Below are 18,134 nucleotides of genomic sequence, written 5' to 3'. Positions count from 1 at the left end.
GTAAAGTCATCAATAAATGTTACAAAATAGTAACAACCACCCAATGACTGTGTCTGCATGGGCCCACAAACATCCGAATGCACAAGCTGCAATCTGGCTGTTGCTCTAAAAGCAACATCACGGGGAAAAGAGAAACGATGCATTTTCCCCAAAATGCAACCCTCGCATAAATGCTCAGGAGGTCTCTCCAAGAGAGGTAATCCATCCAACATCTGAGTACGCTGTAATAGCATCAAGCTGCCATAGTTTACATGCCCCAAACGAGCATGCCATAACTCTGCCTCTAACATAGCAGGAGTAAGAGTGGATGTCAAATATGCAGACTGATCTACCGAAAGAGCATCCAACTCATATAACCCATGACACAGAGAACCTGTCAAGACCAATGTCATGTGTTCCTTGTCACGGACCATGCAACGGTCATCATCAAAGGTGACCTGCAAACCACAACGTGCCATAGAAGAAATGGAAAGCAGATTCTTCTTAATGCCAGGCACATACAAAGCATCCTGTAGGCGGAGAATAGAGCCATCAATGGCTGTAAGCTGAATCTCCCCAATACCACGAACAGGGTATGATGCATTATTAGCACACTGAACAGACTTCCCAACGGGAGGTGCACCAAGAGAAGAAAACAAATCTCTACGAGATGTGATATGCCGTGAGGCACCACTGTCAAAGAACCAAGTGTCAGCATCCTCTGTAGAGCTAAATGCTCTATCAGCCCAAGAGACATCATAACTGCAAGTGTAAAAACAATAGTCCCTGTCTGCAACAAAGGACGCGGACTCACTAGCAGTGGAAGGAGCTGCAGAAACAGACATCCCTGACTCCTTCTTCTTTTCTTTGGCGATGCGCTTCCTGCACTCAGTGATGTAGTGGCCAGGCTTCTTGCAGTAATGGCATTTTCCTTTCTTGGCTTGCGTGCCCCCCTGTTTCTGACTTGTCTGTGAAGTGTTACTACTACCAGAACTCTGCGAAGCATTTTTCCCTTGGCTGTTTTTACCCTTCTGCCTTGACATAAAAGCCTGCTCAGAGGCTATACCATCCACACCACTGTTCCGTCTAGTTTGCTCCTCCTCTAGAAGCAAACTGACAAGCTGAATGAAAGTGATGGGCTCTTTCGAAATCCTCATAGTGAGGTTCAAGGCAGTATGAAAAGCCAAGTAAGAGGGAGGCAGTGAATTCAATGTCGTAGAAATCAGCTGCGCATCTGAGTAGTACTCATCCACATTCATGAGTTGCTCCCGCAAGTCCTGAATTTTGTTGAGATGATCCTGCATAGAATCACCCTCATTCATCTTTAGAGTCTCTAGCTCTTTCTTCAAGAAAGAGATGCGAGTCTCATTCTTTCCTGCAAACATCTGCTCCAATATCAACCAAGCTTCTTGTGAAGAAGCTGCTGAACGAATATGAGGAATGATAGAACGCTGAACTGCCAATGCAATCAGCGACATAGCCTGTGCATCCCGTGTATCCCAAGTTTTCTGAGCTGCAGTTCTTGGGGGAAGTGGCTGAGCGGGGTGAGGTGGAGGGGGCTGAGGTTGCCCTCTTGCACGTCCTCCTGGAGGAGGAGTAGCGGGAGCCACAACTCCCGGTCGTGCTTCCTCTCCACTGACATAATCCCACAAATTTTTGGCCACTAATACATTCTTCATCATGAAAGACCAAAGGGAATAATTGTTCCCATCCAATCGGTCTTCCTTGGACACATAGGTGAATACATCTCCTCCCTGATTTGCCATTATTTCCCAAAAGGTAATAGAGCAATGTCAATGCAGTACGGGCTGGAAATCTGCAAATTTCCAGAAATTGCAGCAAACACAAGTCTGCAATTAATGTGCAAAGGGTACTCTGTCAAAAAAAACTGTCACTGATGCACGCTTCCCAAGGTGCAATTAGTGCTCAGCAGCACTAAAACATCAAAAGCCCCAAAATTTTCTGCCCAAAATTTCTGTCACAAATGTCTGTTACAAAAGCCCCAAAATGTGCATTCAATGTGTCACAGACAGACACAGCACGTTTCCCAATGCTGAACCTGAACCTGTTGCACGAACTCCTGTGTAAAAGAAAAGTGCAGAATGTTACCTCTGCGTGTTGACGACGGGCACGATTCCCGAGATAATGACTGCTGGGTACAGTCGGACTGACGCACAGGTACAGGCGTGCAGGTCCAGTGACACGCGCAGGCAGGACTGGGCGCGCGCTGGGCAGAGGAGGCGGTACCCAGGACTGGGTGGTGGAAACAAGTGGCGCGCTGGCAGCTGGAGCTGACGGCACAGTCTAGCTCAGCGCAGGGAGGCTGCGCAGGCAGACTGACAGGCGAAGGGGCACTCTGGGCAGACACAGGGCAGAGGACACGCTGGGCAGAGGTGGCAGCACGCAGGTACAGGTGGCGCGCTGGGCAGGGCGCGCTGTGCAGGACAGATAGCACGCTGTGCAGGACACGCACAGGTACAGGCAGCTGGGGCAGAACTGGCGGGGGCTGGCTGAACTGGAGTGGGCTGCAGACTGCAGACTGAAGACTGCTCTGAGCTGAGCTCTGATACCAAATGTCAGATGGGAGAGGATCGAGGTGCAGCTGAAGTGCAGTAGACAGTGTGAGAGTGAGAGACAGAGTTGAGCACGATACCCAATGCAATAGTACTGAATAGAGTGTTAGCTGAAAGTACAAATGATAACCCTTATACCTTAGGGTTATAAGGGGCTGTTCACACCCGAACATAGTAAGTGCCCGTAAGTGTGCACCACAAGCACATACAAAATAGTACACATAATCTGGGGGAAAAAACCTCTCCTACCGAGAGTAAAAAGTGCCCCAGTGTCCTAGTGATCACCCGCACACTCCCATATGAGCGTAGGCGTAAGTAAGGCGTGTGAGATACCCAACAAAATACTCATGCAAACTAAGAAAACGTTTTTGAAGATTGGGTCTTGGCTATTCCATTAGTTTTCAACCTTGGAGAGAGAGGGAGCTGTTGGTCCATTTTTTAATTAAAGAACACCAATTTACTATATAAGATAGCCATCTGGAAGCCTCACCAAGCAGGGGACAGCAGGGAGACACCTTCCAAGGACTCACAGTAGCATTACTGATCAGGTGACAACATTTTGGAGATGCCTGGCAATAGGTGATTGCATTAAATGCAGATTGGAGCAAGTAGCAGACATATTTTAGGCTTTCCTCGAGAAAAAAATCAAATTTCTCTCTCATCTTGATTTTCTCTCACCTTCTCCAATAATTTCTCCAAAAAGATCTCAACATGTCTCAACTGATCTCAACCAAATTTGTTGGACAACAGGAGGATTTCTGCTATAAACCCTAAATTTCCGCAAAAATTAGAGTTTGGCAACCACCTTGGGACTCGTGCCAACAAGAATAGGCATCATACACACTGAAATCAGCACCTAAAATTCATGAATTTGATAGGGATTTCAGATGCTAGGTCATCCAATCTAAATTGGGACAGTATTTGGCCACTTGGTGGTTACATTTGTACAATTCCTGGTTAAATATCAAGGGACAATTGGCCCAACTTGCTTAGTGATTGAACGTACAACAAGGGGCTTTTGGATCAACAAAGGAGATTGTGGAATCTTATCTTGTACACTATCCATTAGCAACTAAAAGTAAAGAAATACCGAAAGGGGTGCCAGTTTTGAAATCAAACGCATGTCTATTGTCCAAGATTATTTAAGTAATGTGTGCATTTCAATTTATGCTCGATTATTAATTGTTGTAATTAAGTGCTTGATCAAGATTTACCACTCTATCCGAGGAGGAAGACTAGTTTCATGGTTCCATCACCAAGATTCCACTCAATCCCTTTATTTGGTGGGCCCAAGGCACCTAATTACAAGCTAAATCTTTGTGCTAGTACTGATTTTTACTGTGAGTTGAGAAATTACAACAATATGTCTTCATACAGTGAGATGCAATCAAGCAGTGACGATGCCTCTCGATATGGACACTCAATCACATGGGGAAAAAGAAATGCAATGCCTAATCTTGGACAAGGCTCAAACCATGGATAGCAAGCTGAAAGTGTTGTTGTTGGGCAACATGAAGGGACTTTAAGGCATAACGAGGCTGATGATCAGAAAGAGAAAGAGGAATTCGATGACTAGTTTAAAGATCAACTGAGGGCAGCAGCTAAAATGTTTATGCAATTGGTAAATGATCCTCAGTTTATGTGCTTTTTGAACCCTTAAAGAAGGGCAGCAAAGATAAGAAGAGCAAATCGTCTTCGAGAGCTTGGAGATAGTAAAATGTACTAAAGAAAGAGCCAATACAATAGCATGATGTTACAAATGTAGGTAGTGAGCATAAGCAAAAGATGCCAGTGGGGCAATTGATGCATATTTAAGGCCAACTTGGAAGTGCCAATCCAATGCTTTTTGGACAACAGGGCATGCATGCAACGATGCACCGACCATGATACTTTGGTAGTGGCACTAGTTTCTATGCTATGTGGGTCAAGGACCGCATATGGGGATGTATGATACAAATCCTTATCATATGCAACAATTAATGTGTGGTCTGCAAGGCCCAATGTATACAGCTATGTCTAGTAAGATGCATAATTCCATGTAGAGCAATGTTGGCATGATGCTAGGGTGGCAAGTTTGACAATGCATATATGCAATCATTGTGTTTGGGACTCATGCTATTAATGTAGTCATGCAAATGCTCTGTATAGTGTTGATCATGAGAAAAATGCAGCTATTAATGTATGCAATGTATGAAAAAATGTAACTTGCTATGGCTTGTAAAATGCATATTCCCACGCACAATCACATTGCAATGGCCCAAACCATACAAACAAGAATGTTTTCTAATGTATTTGGTGCTTCTACCATGTTAGGTACACATGAGGGGCTAGTCCACTGGATGCAATTTTGCATATTAGTTAAGGTGGAATTGCAACAATATGAAAGTATCGCAATGCTCAAGTGGAAGAAAGGCCTACAATCTAGTGGAGGTTTGAGGCAAGTAAAGTTAAAGGTAAAGTTTCCATATACTTCTTGGTGAAGCTTTAGCATTTTTCAACAATAGATGCAAACTGAATAGAAGAGAATGACTTGGTAGACCATCCTCACTCATTGCAACTTTATCGAGATGCCTTTCAGTCAGGCTCAATCAGGTTTAGCAAAGCAAGGGTCCAGAGCATTGCCTGATACTCAAGGGAGAGGTAGCACTTCCACTCCACTAGTTTTGAACAACTCTCATATGTAGTGGATCTTGGATATATTCAGCATGCATCCAAGGTACTCTGCTAATATTATGTCTACCATGGGGTCACTACTACTCAATGTACTAGTCACTGTGAGATGTATGCAAATGAGTACAGTTGTTACCACAGCTCTTAGACTATACTTTTGCATCAATTTGGGATCACTTCATGATCAATTGGACATGAATTTTTGCCTCACTTTTGAGATCAAATTCTGATAAGTTTCACCTCGGTTTTTTATCAGTTTGAGAACCATTTATGGTCACTTTTGGGATCATTTTTGCATCGATTGCTAGGTAGTTTTTGCAATCAGTTTGTGATCAATTTGAGGTCACATTTACAGCATTTTGTGATCAGTTTTCAGAACAGCAAGTGATCAGTTTATGATCAGATTACGCCCAGTTTTCAATGGTTTACAATGGGTTCCATGGACAGTAGCATGTTAATAAATACCATTGACAGTTTTCAACCATGGTTTATGCTAAGAATATGCTTTATTATGGTTGTGAAGCCAAAATAGTTGAGAAACATGACTTATGGATGCATCCAACGAGTTCCTAGCAACAGTTCTGAACTATTTCTCTATATTATTTTATGTTTATGCAGGATGGAAATTTTCGGTAAGCTTTAAGGCATATAGCATGGCAAGACAATAGTCGCCAATGGTGTGATTGCGATGTCTTATGGAAATTCCAGTGCAATATGCTTTTCCTTTGGCACAATGCAGTGCAATCGAGGACGATTGCAAGGATTTCAAGAGGGAGGTGTGTCATGAGGACATAAAATTTTGAGATGCTTAAATCTTCTCAAAAACATTTGTTTAAGTTATTAATTAAATAAGCAAGGTTGTTTAGCACATGTGATGCACATGGTAGTTATTTCATGGTAACAAGCCAAGGACCCCAAGGATGTAGTGGATGTCAAAGGCACAAGTTGTGATAAGTTATGCTAGTTGGACTTTGGGAGTCAGTTGGTGTCATTTTTAACCCTAGTGGTCAGTTGGTGTCAGTTTTAACCCTAGCACACTTGTTTGGCCAATGAGTGTCAGTGGTGAGGGACTAACATTAATTAATTAAGTAATGCCAATCTAAGGGTCAACAAAGGTTGGGAACCACTTCAGTTTGCAAATGGCCTAGCAATTTAATTATGAATAGGCACATTTAATTTTCAACAAGGTCAAAAGGGCTAATTAATTTTCAATATGATTTAGTTTTGAAAATTAATTAAATGGGTGGATAATTCTGAAAAATGGGTTTAGAAGGCTACTACTTGGAAAAAACGCCCATGCAAACTGAGAAAACCTTTTTGGACCTAGGTCTCAACCATTCAATCAGTTTATTGCCTGGGAGAAAGAGAGAGGGAGTTATTGATCCATTTTCTGATCAAAGAACAACAATTTGCTACAGAAGACAGCCATCTTGATGCCTCGACAGGCAAGGGATAGCAAGGAGACACCTTCTAGGGGCTAGCAACAACATTGCTGATCAGGTGAGATCATTTTGGAGGTGCCTGGCAATAAGCGATTGCATTAAACGCAAGTTGGAGCAAGCAACAGGTAGATTTTAGGGTTTTCTTGAGAAGAAAATCACATTTCTCTCTCGTCTTGGCTTTCTCTCATTGATCGCTAACAACTACCACACTATTATGATTGGCCATATGCTAGTAAAGATATATTCCTCTATTGTGGAGCATGAGTTGAGTTGGTGGGCTGAAACAAAGGGGATACAGTCTGCAAGACAAGCTAACTTCTGCCAAGGATACAATACATTAGACCATATATTCACGCTGAGAGCCTTTATTAAGGAGGGACAATCATTAAGGTAAAAACTCTATTGTTGTTTCATGGATTTCCGCAAAGCTTTTGATACGGTACCACGTGTAAGACTCATGCAGAGGTTGCGAATAGTTGTGGTCCCAGAGGATATGCAATGATGTATTTATACATTGTATGAGACAGTGACAGAATAGAGTACGAGTGTCTAGAGGCACAACAGACTCAGTGTCTAGCACGGTTGGTGTAAAGCAAGGTTGTCCGCTCTCTTCTTTGCTGTTTGGATTGTACATTGACGAGATTTCAAATTGCATACAAACATGGGGTAGTATGGGAGCCAGCTTGGCTGGGGTATTTACAAATTTTATTATATGCAAACGATATTGTGCTCATATCAAATTCACCTAAGGGGCTACAGCGACACCTGGACACATTGCATGTGTTTTGTGAAGAGAAGGCCTCAAGTTGGCCTTCAAAAGACTAAAATTATGGTCTTTAACACCTCAACATCTTGGGTGACACGCTTAGAGCATCACTTTATGTATGATGGTCAATCTGTGGAAATGGTTAGACAATATGTATACCTTGGGGTCACTTTCAAAGGGCCATAGTTTTCATGGAAGGAGACTTCAAACGCTAGGCTCGCATGGGCATATGTAGCTTTGGGCACTCTAGAGCAACAGTGTGCACACATATAGTTCCAAGAGCCCTATACCAAATTGTGGCTCTTTGACACTTTAGTTACGCCCACGCTACTCTATGAAGCAACCACTTGGGGCCCAAGCCTTTATCATACTAGATGGGCGCCTCTTATGGACTGTAACAAACCTGAATCACAACATTATGATGGTTGGGAACATATGGAGAGACCGCTGGTCATGATGCTAGCACGTATGATAAGGGCGAAAGCCTCAATACCACAAGAGATCATCCGAGTAGAGTTGGATGCAACACCCATGGTAGTGGAGGCACTATTTAATGCAATCACCTTCCTCCAGAGGATATGGCAACTCCCTAAAGACCGATACCCTAGGCTAGCTCTGAAATCTTCAAGACAGCCTGCAATAGAGAGAGAGAGAGACAATGTTGGTATGCACATATGAGCACATGGCTGAACTTGCATGGCATGAATATAGACAAATTGCCACTGTTTGATTACAGCCCTGATTGTCCCACTTTGAGTCTCAAATGTTCAAAGTTCAATACAGTGATCAAAGCAAACATCACTAAAGTAGAGACAAAGAGGACTTGGTCCAAGCCCCCTTTCCCATTAAGCACGAAGATGGCACAATACCAGTGTCGATTCTTGCAACTTTCCCATGATGGTTTCATAGTGAGGCCGAGATGTATGGATGCTCAACTTTCTCACCGGCTTCGAATTGCTATTGGACAGATCCGCACCTCATCACATCAGCTGATAATTGAGACAAGCAATGAAGCACGTTGCAGCAAATGAGAGGATGTGCTAGCTTTGTGGATAGAAGCCAGAGATGGAGGAACACTACATTTGTAGATACACTATATACTATTATATTCGAGGCCACTACCATTGCTTCTTTAAGAAGGGCTTTGAACCATTAAGAAGGGTGATGAACTATGAGAACCAGAGATATCTCGGCCTTTTCTTATTGGATCTCCAACAGCGCAGAGCAGCATTGTTACAAGATCGGAGGCAACCCTAGCCACATCCACCCCTCTAGAGAGCAGTTACAAACTTTTTCAATATAGCTGACTCCCCTACTATTACTACCTTAGAGACTACATCTCCTACTAACAGATGCCATCAAGGGACATCATCAAGTGGCATCACAGTAGACTAAGCTACAGCGCTATGACAGAGCATGATGCCCTAGGGTACCTGCTCGGCAATGTAAGCATGCTAATATGTGACATATTTGTGTCATAATTGCTCGTTAGAAACGAAGATTACCACGATAACTCAGTCGAAGTAGCTTGCAAAGTCTTGGTGGATTCCATACACTAAGAGGGAGATACTCTATACTCTTTTGAGTTTTTCAATTTTCCATATGTTTCATTTTCCATTTCAATTTATCTTGTAGGCCTAGACATAATTATGTTTTCTTCTTTGATGAAACACGATGATACCAATTGTATTAGTTATGGTTTCATAGTCCATTCTGGCCTTCTAGAGACGTTATTGGATCTTTCTTTTTTTCTTTCTCACCTTCTCCCGTAATTTCTCAAAAGATCTCAGCATTTCTCAACCATTCTCAATCAATCTCAACCAAATTTGGTGGACATCAAGAGGATTTCTACTTTGAACCCTATATTTTTGCAATCAAGGTTTGACAACCACCTTGGAACTCCTACCAACAAAAAAAAGTATTGTACACTAAAATCAGCACTTTAAATTCATGGAATTGACAAGGATTTCAAATGCCAAGTCATCCAATGTAAGTAGGGGTAGCATTTGGCCAATTGGTGGTTCCATTTGTGTAATTCCTGGCTGAAAATTAAGGGGCGATTGGCCCAACTTGCTTGCTAATTGTATGAATAGCAAAGGGCTTTTGGATCAACAAAGGAGATTGTCAAATCTTAACTTATACACTATCCATTAGCAATTAAAGGTAAAGAAATACCGAAAGGGGTGCTAGTTTTGGGGCCAACCATGTGTCTATTGTCCAAGATTGTTAAGGTAATGTGTGCATTTCAATTTATGCTCAATTATTAATTGTTGTAATTAAGTGCTTGAGTAGGTTTTACCACCCTATCTAAGGAGGAAGGCTGGTTTTAGATAGACCTTGGTTCGTTGAATGATTTATCACTGATCAAATAGGATCTATGCTCAGCATGGAAAAAAGAAAGGACTAAATGTCCTTAATCCAAGAGTTCTGCGATATATTTTCTTGGAGTTATGATGAATTGAGGGATATTTCCCCTAGTTTAGCAGTGCATACTATTCCCCTGAAAGAGGAACATTGCCCTATCTGGCAAAAAGAAAGGCACATGCCTTTTGAGTTAAGAGATAGGCTATTCAAAGAGTTACAAAAGTTACGTAAGACTGGCTTGACATTTCCCATGCAACACATGAAGTGGTGTTCGTTGGTGATTATCAAAAAGAATAATAATAATCGAATTCAGCTTTGTGTTGATTTTAGAGAGCATAACAAACAGACAGTTAAGGATTATTATCTATTGCCATTCATTAATTAAATCTTAGATCAACTAGTAGCAAGGGATATATACTCCTTTATGGACTATTGTTCCGACTACAATCAAATGGCCATCGCAGAGGAAGGCAAGTTAATAACAACATTCGTAACCATGTTTGAAACCTTTGCATATCATGTCATAGACTTCAGATTATATAATGCATCAGGTTCTTGACAATGCACGGCCAACAAAACCTTCGGTGACGTTTGGCCAAAAAAGTTAAAAGTTTTCATTGATGATCTAGGGATAGCTACCGCTAGGGATAGGTAGTTAATAAATTTAAGAAAATATTTTGAGCATTGCAGACAGTTTTGCATTGCTTTAAATCCGAGCAAAATATGCCTTTGGAGTGCCCTACAGATTACTGTTAGGCCATGTAGTTTGGTCTGCGTGAATTGCAATGACTAATTCAAAGAATATTTAAGTAATTGTTGTTATGAGTCCGCCGCGAAACCCTAAGGAAGTACATAGTTTCCTATCGTTAGTTGGATATTACCGACGACTCATTAATGCACTAGCTAAAAAAATGTTGCCGTTGACAAATTTATTATCCTTTAACTATTCATTTATTTGGAGTGATACATGCAAAATATCCTTTGAGGATGTGAAGCAAGAATTGGCTAAAGTGCCAGTCCTGAAAATACCTAAAAGAGATGAGACATTCTATGTATTTTCGACTACCAAGATGTATAGTATCAACTGCTGCTTAGCTCAAATATGGGATGAGAAAAGATACCACTCGATTGCATTCTCTAATCGCAAATCGAATGGGTCCAAAATTAATTATACATATATAGAAAAAATTGTGTTGGGATGGTCTTTGCCAGGAAGAAATTTAGGCACTATATTTTGCAAGAGAAGTAGTATTTTATACAAAGACAAGATGGCTGAGTTATTGAACAAGTTACTTAACATAACCTCCATTCCATCCTGGTATGCTGCAATAACGCATTATCTATCCAGAGAAAAAACTAAAGCTTCTTTGTCTAAGGCTAAGAAAACGAAAATTAAACAGCAAACCTTAAAGTTTGCCTTGATTGGAGGAACTCTCTATCGATAAGGGATAGATAATGTTTATTACGGATGCATTATACCTAATGAAATTCCATTCATCTTGGAAAAGTGTCATGACTCGCTTGTGGATGATACTTTGCTAGGTGGTTGAGATGCGATATATGCCAAAGACATGATAGTAAAGAGAATTAGAACTTCCCACGAACTCCTATTATGGCTTTATTACCATTCAAGAAATTGGACATTGACTTTGTATGCCTAATTACCTCGTCATCTTTTACACAGAAGAGGTATATCATACTAGCAACTGACTATTTTATGAAATAGTCAGAAGCACAAGCAACGAGGAAGGATGATGCAAAGGAGACTGCTAGTTTCCTTCTTGAATGGATAATCTATCGGTTTGGTTTGCCAAAAGAGATGGTGTCGGACCATGGAACTCATTTCCTAAATAAGGTGATTAACTAAAGCTTGACAAATTAAGCATAATAAAATGGCACCTTACAATCCACAGGCAAATAGGCAAGTTGAACCAATAAGCAACTTGTGGGAATCTTGTCAAATATCGTTTCAGAAAAGAAACGAGATTAAAACAGGAAATTATACATGGTTATATAGGGATACAACACGATCTTTAAACAAGCTATTGGGCATACCCCGTTCAAATTAGTCTACAGAGAGGTGTGTGTTACTCCTTGAGATCGAATTACCTAAACATAAGATTCGTGCTCAACCATTATTTGGGGGATGAAGATGCACTTTTCGAACACTTTACGACCTTAACATATCTCAATAAGCTTAAACTTCAAAGTTTATTACAGAGGTGGCCAAGTGTCAAATAAAACAACTTCATGACGTAAAAGCAAAGAAGTATACCTTTGAAAAAGGACAACTAGTCTTGTACTATGATGTGTAAAGGGAACTTTTTCCTAGAAAACTGGAGCCTAAGTGGGATGGTCCCTACAAAATAGTTAGAATGGATAAAAATAAATCCACTCCATTATTAGCAGATTAACAAGGGAAAAAATTTAAGAATAAGGTTAATCTTAACAAGATTAAGCCTTATTATCTATAAGCATACTAATGAGATGAATGCTTGTTAGATTACGGGCACAAAATGTTAGATTTCAGGAACCCATTTTCTTGAATCTCATGGAAGCACGAGTGTTCTTCACCTCCCAGCCACGCCTAGATAAGTGCTGGCCCTCAATCTTATCTCTTTGCCAGCCGTCAACTTGCTGGAGTCCTACTATTCCTGGACTCCCTTACTCTCTAGGCTCCCCTTGACCCCGTTCGGGCGCCCAAGAGCCCGGACGGTCACTCTCGTGCATGTTCCCCTAAATTTACCTTAATGTAACATTAAATATCCCTTTTAATGTCACATTTCACACTTATGACCTTAATGTGACATTAAATATCCCTTTTAATGTCACATTTCCTTTCCCTTAAGAATCGGTTTCGTCCTCGAAAACGATATTTGGAAGGTCTAATTGTAAATCGGGAAACCTTTTCTTTAAAGTACTTACTCGCTCCCATGTTGAGCTTTCCTCTGAACAATCTTTCCACTTAACCAAACATTCTTGATAAATAGTATTCCTCGTTCGTCTATTACGAACATTTAATATTTTTTCTGGTTCATGTGGATTAGATTGGTCATAGAATAACTCCTCAATATCATCATTTAGGATTAGATTATCCAAATCCCCCAGCTTCTTCCTTAGTTTACTTACATGAAAAACTGGATGTATTTTACTATCAGCAGGTAGTTGGAGCTTGTAAGCCAATTCTCCCACCCTTTTAAGTATTATGAAAGGACCACAATACCTTGGTGAAAGCTTTGGACAATGTCCCTTTTTCATAGTTTTAGTTTGTTCAGGCACCTTAAGATAGACCAATTCTCCTTCTTCAAAGGAGATGTCTCTTCGGTGAGGATCTGCATATGCTCTAGCTCGACTTTGAGCCTTTTTAATATTTTCTTGAGCAAATTTTAACATATTATTCATATCCTCCAAAAAGTCTTTAGCTGCCTGAACCTTTTCCTTATGCAGTCCTACTGCAAAAGGAGCTCTGGGCTGAAACCCATACATCAACATAAACGGACTATATCCAGTGGAAGAGTGTTTGGCACTGTTATATGCAAACTCTGCTATCGGTAAATACTCTTCCCAATTAGTTTGCCTTTTGCTTACATATGCCCTAAGCATATCTTCAAGAATTTGGTTAACCCTTTCAGTTTGACCATCTGTTTGCGGATGATCCGCCGTACTCATGCTAAGTTTAGTATCCAATTTCCTAAATACCGCACGCCAAAAATGGCTATCAAATTTTCTATCCCGATCAGAAACTATATTTGCCGGAAGGCCATACAATCGGTATATGTTCTCTACGAACAATCTAGCCAATTCTGGTGTTTTAACATCTGTTGAAGTTGGAATAAACCTAGCCATTTTGGTTAACCTATCCACAATTACCCACACAGAGTCGTGCCCCCTCTGTGTTCTAGGTAGAGCAACAATAAAGTCCATGGAGATACTCTCCCATTTTCCCGAAGGAATTTCTAATGGATGGAGAAGTCCTCCCATTTTTAATTTTTCAGCTTTATTAACCTGGCATTTATTACATTTGACCACATAGTCAAGGACGTCCTTATTCATTCCAGGCCAATAGAACTGCCTTTTAATAAGACTATAAGTCTTATTAACTCCTGGATGTCCCGCACTAGGGGTATCATGACACTCAAAGAGTATCTGGCGCCTTATTTCTATATCTTTCGGGACACATACCCTACCCTTGTAGAGTAAATAACCATTATCAATGGTAAAATTCTTCCACTTGAATCCAGTTTGAGCAACCCCTGATGCTCCATTTCCTAGTTGAACATCCTCAGATATTCCTTCCTCAGTAGAAGCACTTTTATTTGGATCCCCATTTTTTATTGCTTCCCATATGTTGGAATATGCCGGATCAACCTGACATTTCCCTTTTAAAGATTCAAGCAAGTTGGAAGTGAACTGAGTAAAACTCAATTCATTAATGATGGGCATTCTGCTGAGTGCATCAGCTACTATATTATACTTTCCTTTTCTATATCTTATTTCATAGTCGAACTCTTGGAGGAGTTCGGCCCATCTGGCTTTACGCCCATGTAAATCTGGTTGATCATTAAGCCACTTAATGCTTTCATGATCCGATAAGATCAAAAGTTTGGCACCATACAAATAATGCCTCCATTTCTTCATTGCATGTACTATTGCATACAGCTCCCTCTCATAAACAGAATAATTCTGTTTTGCACGATCTAGTTTCTTGCTTTCAAAAGCAATTGGTCGACCTTCTTGTAATAAGACCGCGCCTATTGCCTTATCACTGGCATCAGCTTCAACCACAAATGGTTTATTGGGATCCACTATTAATAATACTGGAGCTGTAGCAATAGCTACCTTAAGTTTTTGAAAACTTTCATTTTGGTCTGTTCCCCAATTAAAACTTTTCCCTTTCCCTTTAAGTTGGTCTGTCATTGGAACAGCTATTTTGGCATAATCTCGAATGAATCTACGATAAAATCCAGATAAACCTAGGAAGATCTGCAGCTCTTCCAGGTTCCGTGGAGGTGGCCATTCAATAATTGCCCTTACTTTTTCTGGATCCATGTTGATTCCCTCTTTCGAGATTATATGCCCTAAATATTTGACCTCTTGTGCAAAGAATTCACATTTAGTTTTCTTCGCATAAAGGGAATGTGTTCTTAACAGTTGGAATACTAATAATAAGTGTTCCAAATGTTCTTCTCTTGATTTACTAAAGATCAAGATATCATCCAAAAAGACTACTACAAAATGTCCTAGATAGGGCCGTAAAACACTATTCATCAGCTTCATAAAAGTAGCTGGTGCATTAGTGAGACCAAAAGGCATCACTAAAAAATCATAATGCCCGTATCTAGTACGAAATGCCGTTTTGGAAATATCTTGTGCCTTAATTCTTATTTGGTGATAACCTGATCTTAAGTCTATCTTTGTGAAGAATTTTGCCCCTTGCAATTGATCAAAAAGATCTTCCATTCTGGGCATAGGAAATTTATTCTCCACCGTTATTTTATTAAGTGCTCTATAGTCAACACAAAGTCGCATAGAACCATCTTTTTTCTTTACCAATAAAATTGGTGAAGCCCAAGGTGAATTACTGGGTTGAATAAACCCTTTATCCAGGTAATCCTTAATTTGTCTTTCAACTTCTTGATGCTGTGTTTCACTTAGCCTATATGGTGGTTTTGAAATTGGGTGTGTGTCCTTATTTATATCAATTGGGTGATTTATTTCACCCCTATCTGGTGGAAGGCCACTAGGTAAATCAGAAGGAAACACATCTTTAAAATCATCTAACAAACTGTTCAATTCATTATTTACATTCAATTCGCAAACATAAGAAAATTGTTGCTTTATATTACAGAAAGTAAAAGTACTCTGTACAGGAAGAGACCATAGCATATATACCTCACAAACTTCCTTCTTTATCAGCTTCTGAACTTCAGTAGAACACAGCAAAGGATTATCAGATACTTCATGTTCACCTTGAATGACAAAAGTCTTACCATCCCTTTCAAATTCCAGTGTATTATGGTGATAGCTACGTTTTAAGGATGGTTCCAATCCCCATAGCCACTCCCTCCCTAGAGCAATGTCAGCTCTTTCCATGTTCATTATTTGGAAATCAAGCTTATCTTTATATCCTTGAATCTCGATTTCCAAATTGGATACCATTGTATCCCATATTTTATTGTCTTGGCCTTGCATCATACGCACAACGTATTGATGCTCACTGTTTTGTTGGGGAAGTTTTAATTTTTTGACAAGTGCATAATTTATAAAATTATGTGTGGCAGAGTCACCAATCATGACTCTAACCCGTTTTCCAGCTATCAATCCATGTACTCTAAGTAAATCATGTGGCCCAAAGGTAGGCTGCCACAAAGAAGTTGACATACAACACTTATGTTGTACATCCATGTGCAAGACCTCTAAAGATTTATACTTTTCATGGCCCTTTAATTCTAAGGTCTGCACTACATGGATTTGTTTTTCTTTTCCCTTGCCCTTGTCCTTTTCTTTGTCTTCCCCCTTTTTCTTTTGAGGGCAATTCCAAGCAGCATGGTTAGGGGATAGGCAATTAAAACACAATTTTTGTTTTTTGGCCTTATCAAAGTCATCAGGACTTAGCTTTGGCCTCATATATGGTTTCTTTTCAAAAGGTTGTTTTTTACCTTTGAAAAATGGCATTTTTCTTTTAAATTTGCCCACAAATTTTGAGGTTTCTAATTCCTTAGACTTGGGCTCCATATCAGTGAAACTGGTGAGTGTACCTGGACGCGTACTATCTTCATAAATTAATGCAAATTTAATTGCCTCTTCAAGCGTCTTAGGTAAACTCCGTTTTACTTCCTTTTTACAGGCTTTATCCAGTCCCCTAATGAATCCTCTAGTTTTTTGGAATTCATCAATTCCTTCCAGTTTGAGGATTATCTCACGATATTCCTCCAAATATGTCAGTAGGGGTCGTCCCTTTTGTCTGACATAATCCCAATCTTCCCAATTTCTTTCCATTTCATTTTCAGGAAGAAATTCTTTTAAAAATACGGATTCAAATTGAGCCCAAGTTTCAGGTATTTTATTCGCCTCCTTTAAGGTTCGCCACCACTTATATGCTTTGGGCCCCAAAGTTAAACTGGCCTCCAATGCTTGGAGATGTGGTGGGGTGTTTTTTAATTTATGTAAATCTTCCCATTTCTGGAGGAAATTAAAGATTGTATCTTTATTCCTATCTTTTTCCTCCCCGTAAAATTGAGGTGGTTTCATATCCTTTAAAACCGGATTATCCCTCAATTTATGGTAGGTTTGGGGTTCCTTAGGATCTCGCATAGTCACATCTAAATCTTTCGATGAAGATGGGACATCCGAGATTTCTATCTTATTTTTGTCTTTTCCAACAATAAAGTTAACTGAGATTTTATTTCAGTTAGTGTTTGAGTTAAAAACTCCATTTGAACCCCTTGAGTTTGCACACGAGCAGAAAGATCATCAAATTGCTCTCTCGTGGCAAAAAATTCTTCCCATTGTTCTTCTTGTATGTCTGGTTCATGGGGATCTACCATAGGTTGATCCCCGGAACTAGAGCTTTCCATTCCCCTTTCTTTCCCTTTTTCTGCCATTAATACACTGGAATTGGAAAGCAAAAATAAGAAATTTGCATACAAGATAAAATACTTCCCTGATTTTTAATGGCAGGCTGTGGCTTCAGTTGTATATAAAGTTTTCAGCCTGTCTCCCAGCAATCGCAGTCTTATCCGCCTCAGGAGCAGTCCTATCCATCAACAGCAGTCTAATACATCTGTTTCTCGTGGCTGCTGACAGCTTCACATTTGAGCTGGTTCGTCCTCGCGAATGCTGGCGACTCCACTCCTGGTCCTCGCGGATGCTGGTGGCTGCTCGCCTGGTCCTCACGAATACTGGTGGCTGCTCGCCTGGTCCTCGCGACCCACGTTTTTTATTATTATTTTTTTTTTCTCTGCCCGTTTCTGCCCTGTCGCAGGTCCCCGTAACGTTAGACCAGTATTAAAGGTCACTTACGTGACGTGGCGCTACATTACTAATGTGATAAGTCTCCTCCGTTTTCCTCACGATCCGTCGATTCTCACGCGACGGACGGAAGAAGTAATGGCGCGTTCTCTTATGCGACGGTGCAGGACAGAAATAATCCGTCAGATCGCGTGACGATTTTCTTGGGCGGAAGTACTGCACGCGACGGGACAGGGTAGACGACACGCTTTCTCACGCGATGGAACAGAACACTTCTAACTGATGGCCCGTTTCTTGACTGACGACCTCCCAGATTCTTGTTTGATCAGAAACATAGGCTCTGATACCAATGTTAGATTACGGGCACAA

General features: G+C 40.5%; 2 protein-coding genes across 9 annotated transcripts in view; one reads left to right on the top strand and one right to left on the bottom strand.

Moving 5' to 3' along the window:
- LOC148024862 (uncharacterized) overlaps positions 1 to 18,134 on the top strand; it is a 189,800-nt gene that overhangs the window by 93,967 nt on the left and 77,699 nt on the right. For 2 of the 8 annotated variants that reach the window (XR_015693364.1, XM_087694537.1), the window contains exon 3: positions 4,866 to 5,005. The exons of the other annotated variants lie outside the window; for them this stretch is intronic. Coding sequence is in view for 1 of the 2 variants with exons in the window: in XM_087694537.1 (XP_087550663.1) it covers positions 4,866 to 5,005 (140 nt within the window). In the remaining variant the exon portion in view is untranslated. The remainder of the gene's footprint in view (positions 1 to 4,865; positions 5,006 to 18,134) is intronic. 8 annotated transcript variants of the gene reach the window in all.
- SHOC1 (shortage in chiasmata 1) overlaps positions 1 to 18,134 on the bottom strand; it is a 184,889-nt gene that overhangs the window by 90,415 nt on the left and 76,340 nt on the right. The gene's annotated exons all lie outside the window — the stretch shown is intronic.

The sequence above is a fragment of the Lygodium microphyllum genome, chromosome 15 (assembly GCF_053477565.2).
Source record: "Lygodium microphyllum isolate KBCC chromosome 15, Lygodium_microphyllum_v1.1.10, whole genome shotgun sequence".
NCBI classification, from domain to species: domain Eukaryota; kingdom Viridiplantae; phylum Streptophyta; class Polypodiopsida; order Schizaeales; family Lygodiaceae; genus Lygodium; species Lygodium microphyllum.
This window is presented reverse-complemented; position numbering and strand designations above follow the sequence as displayed.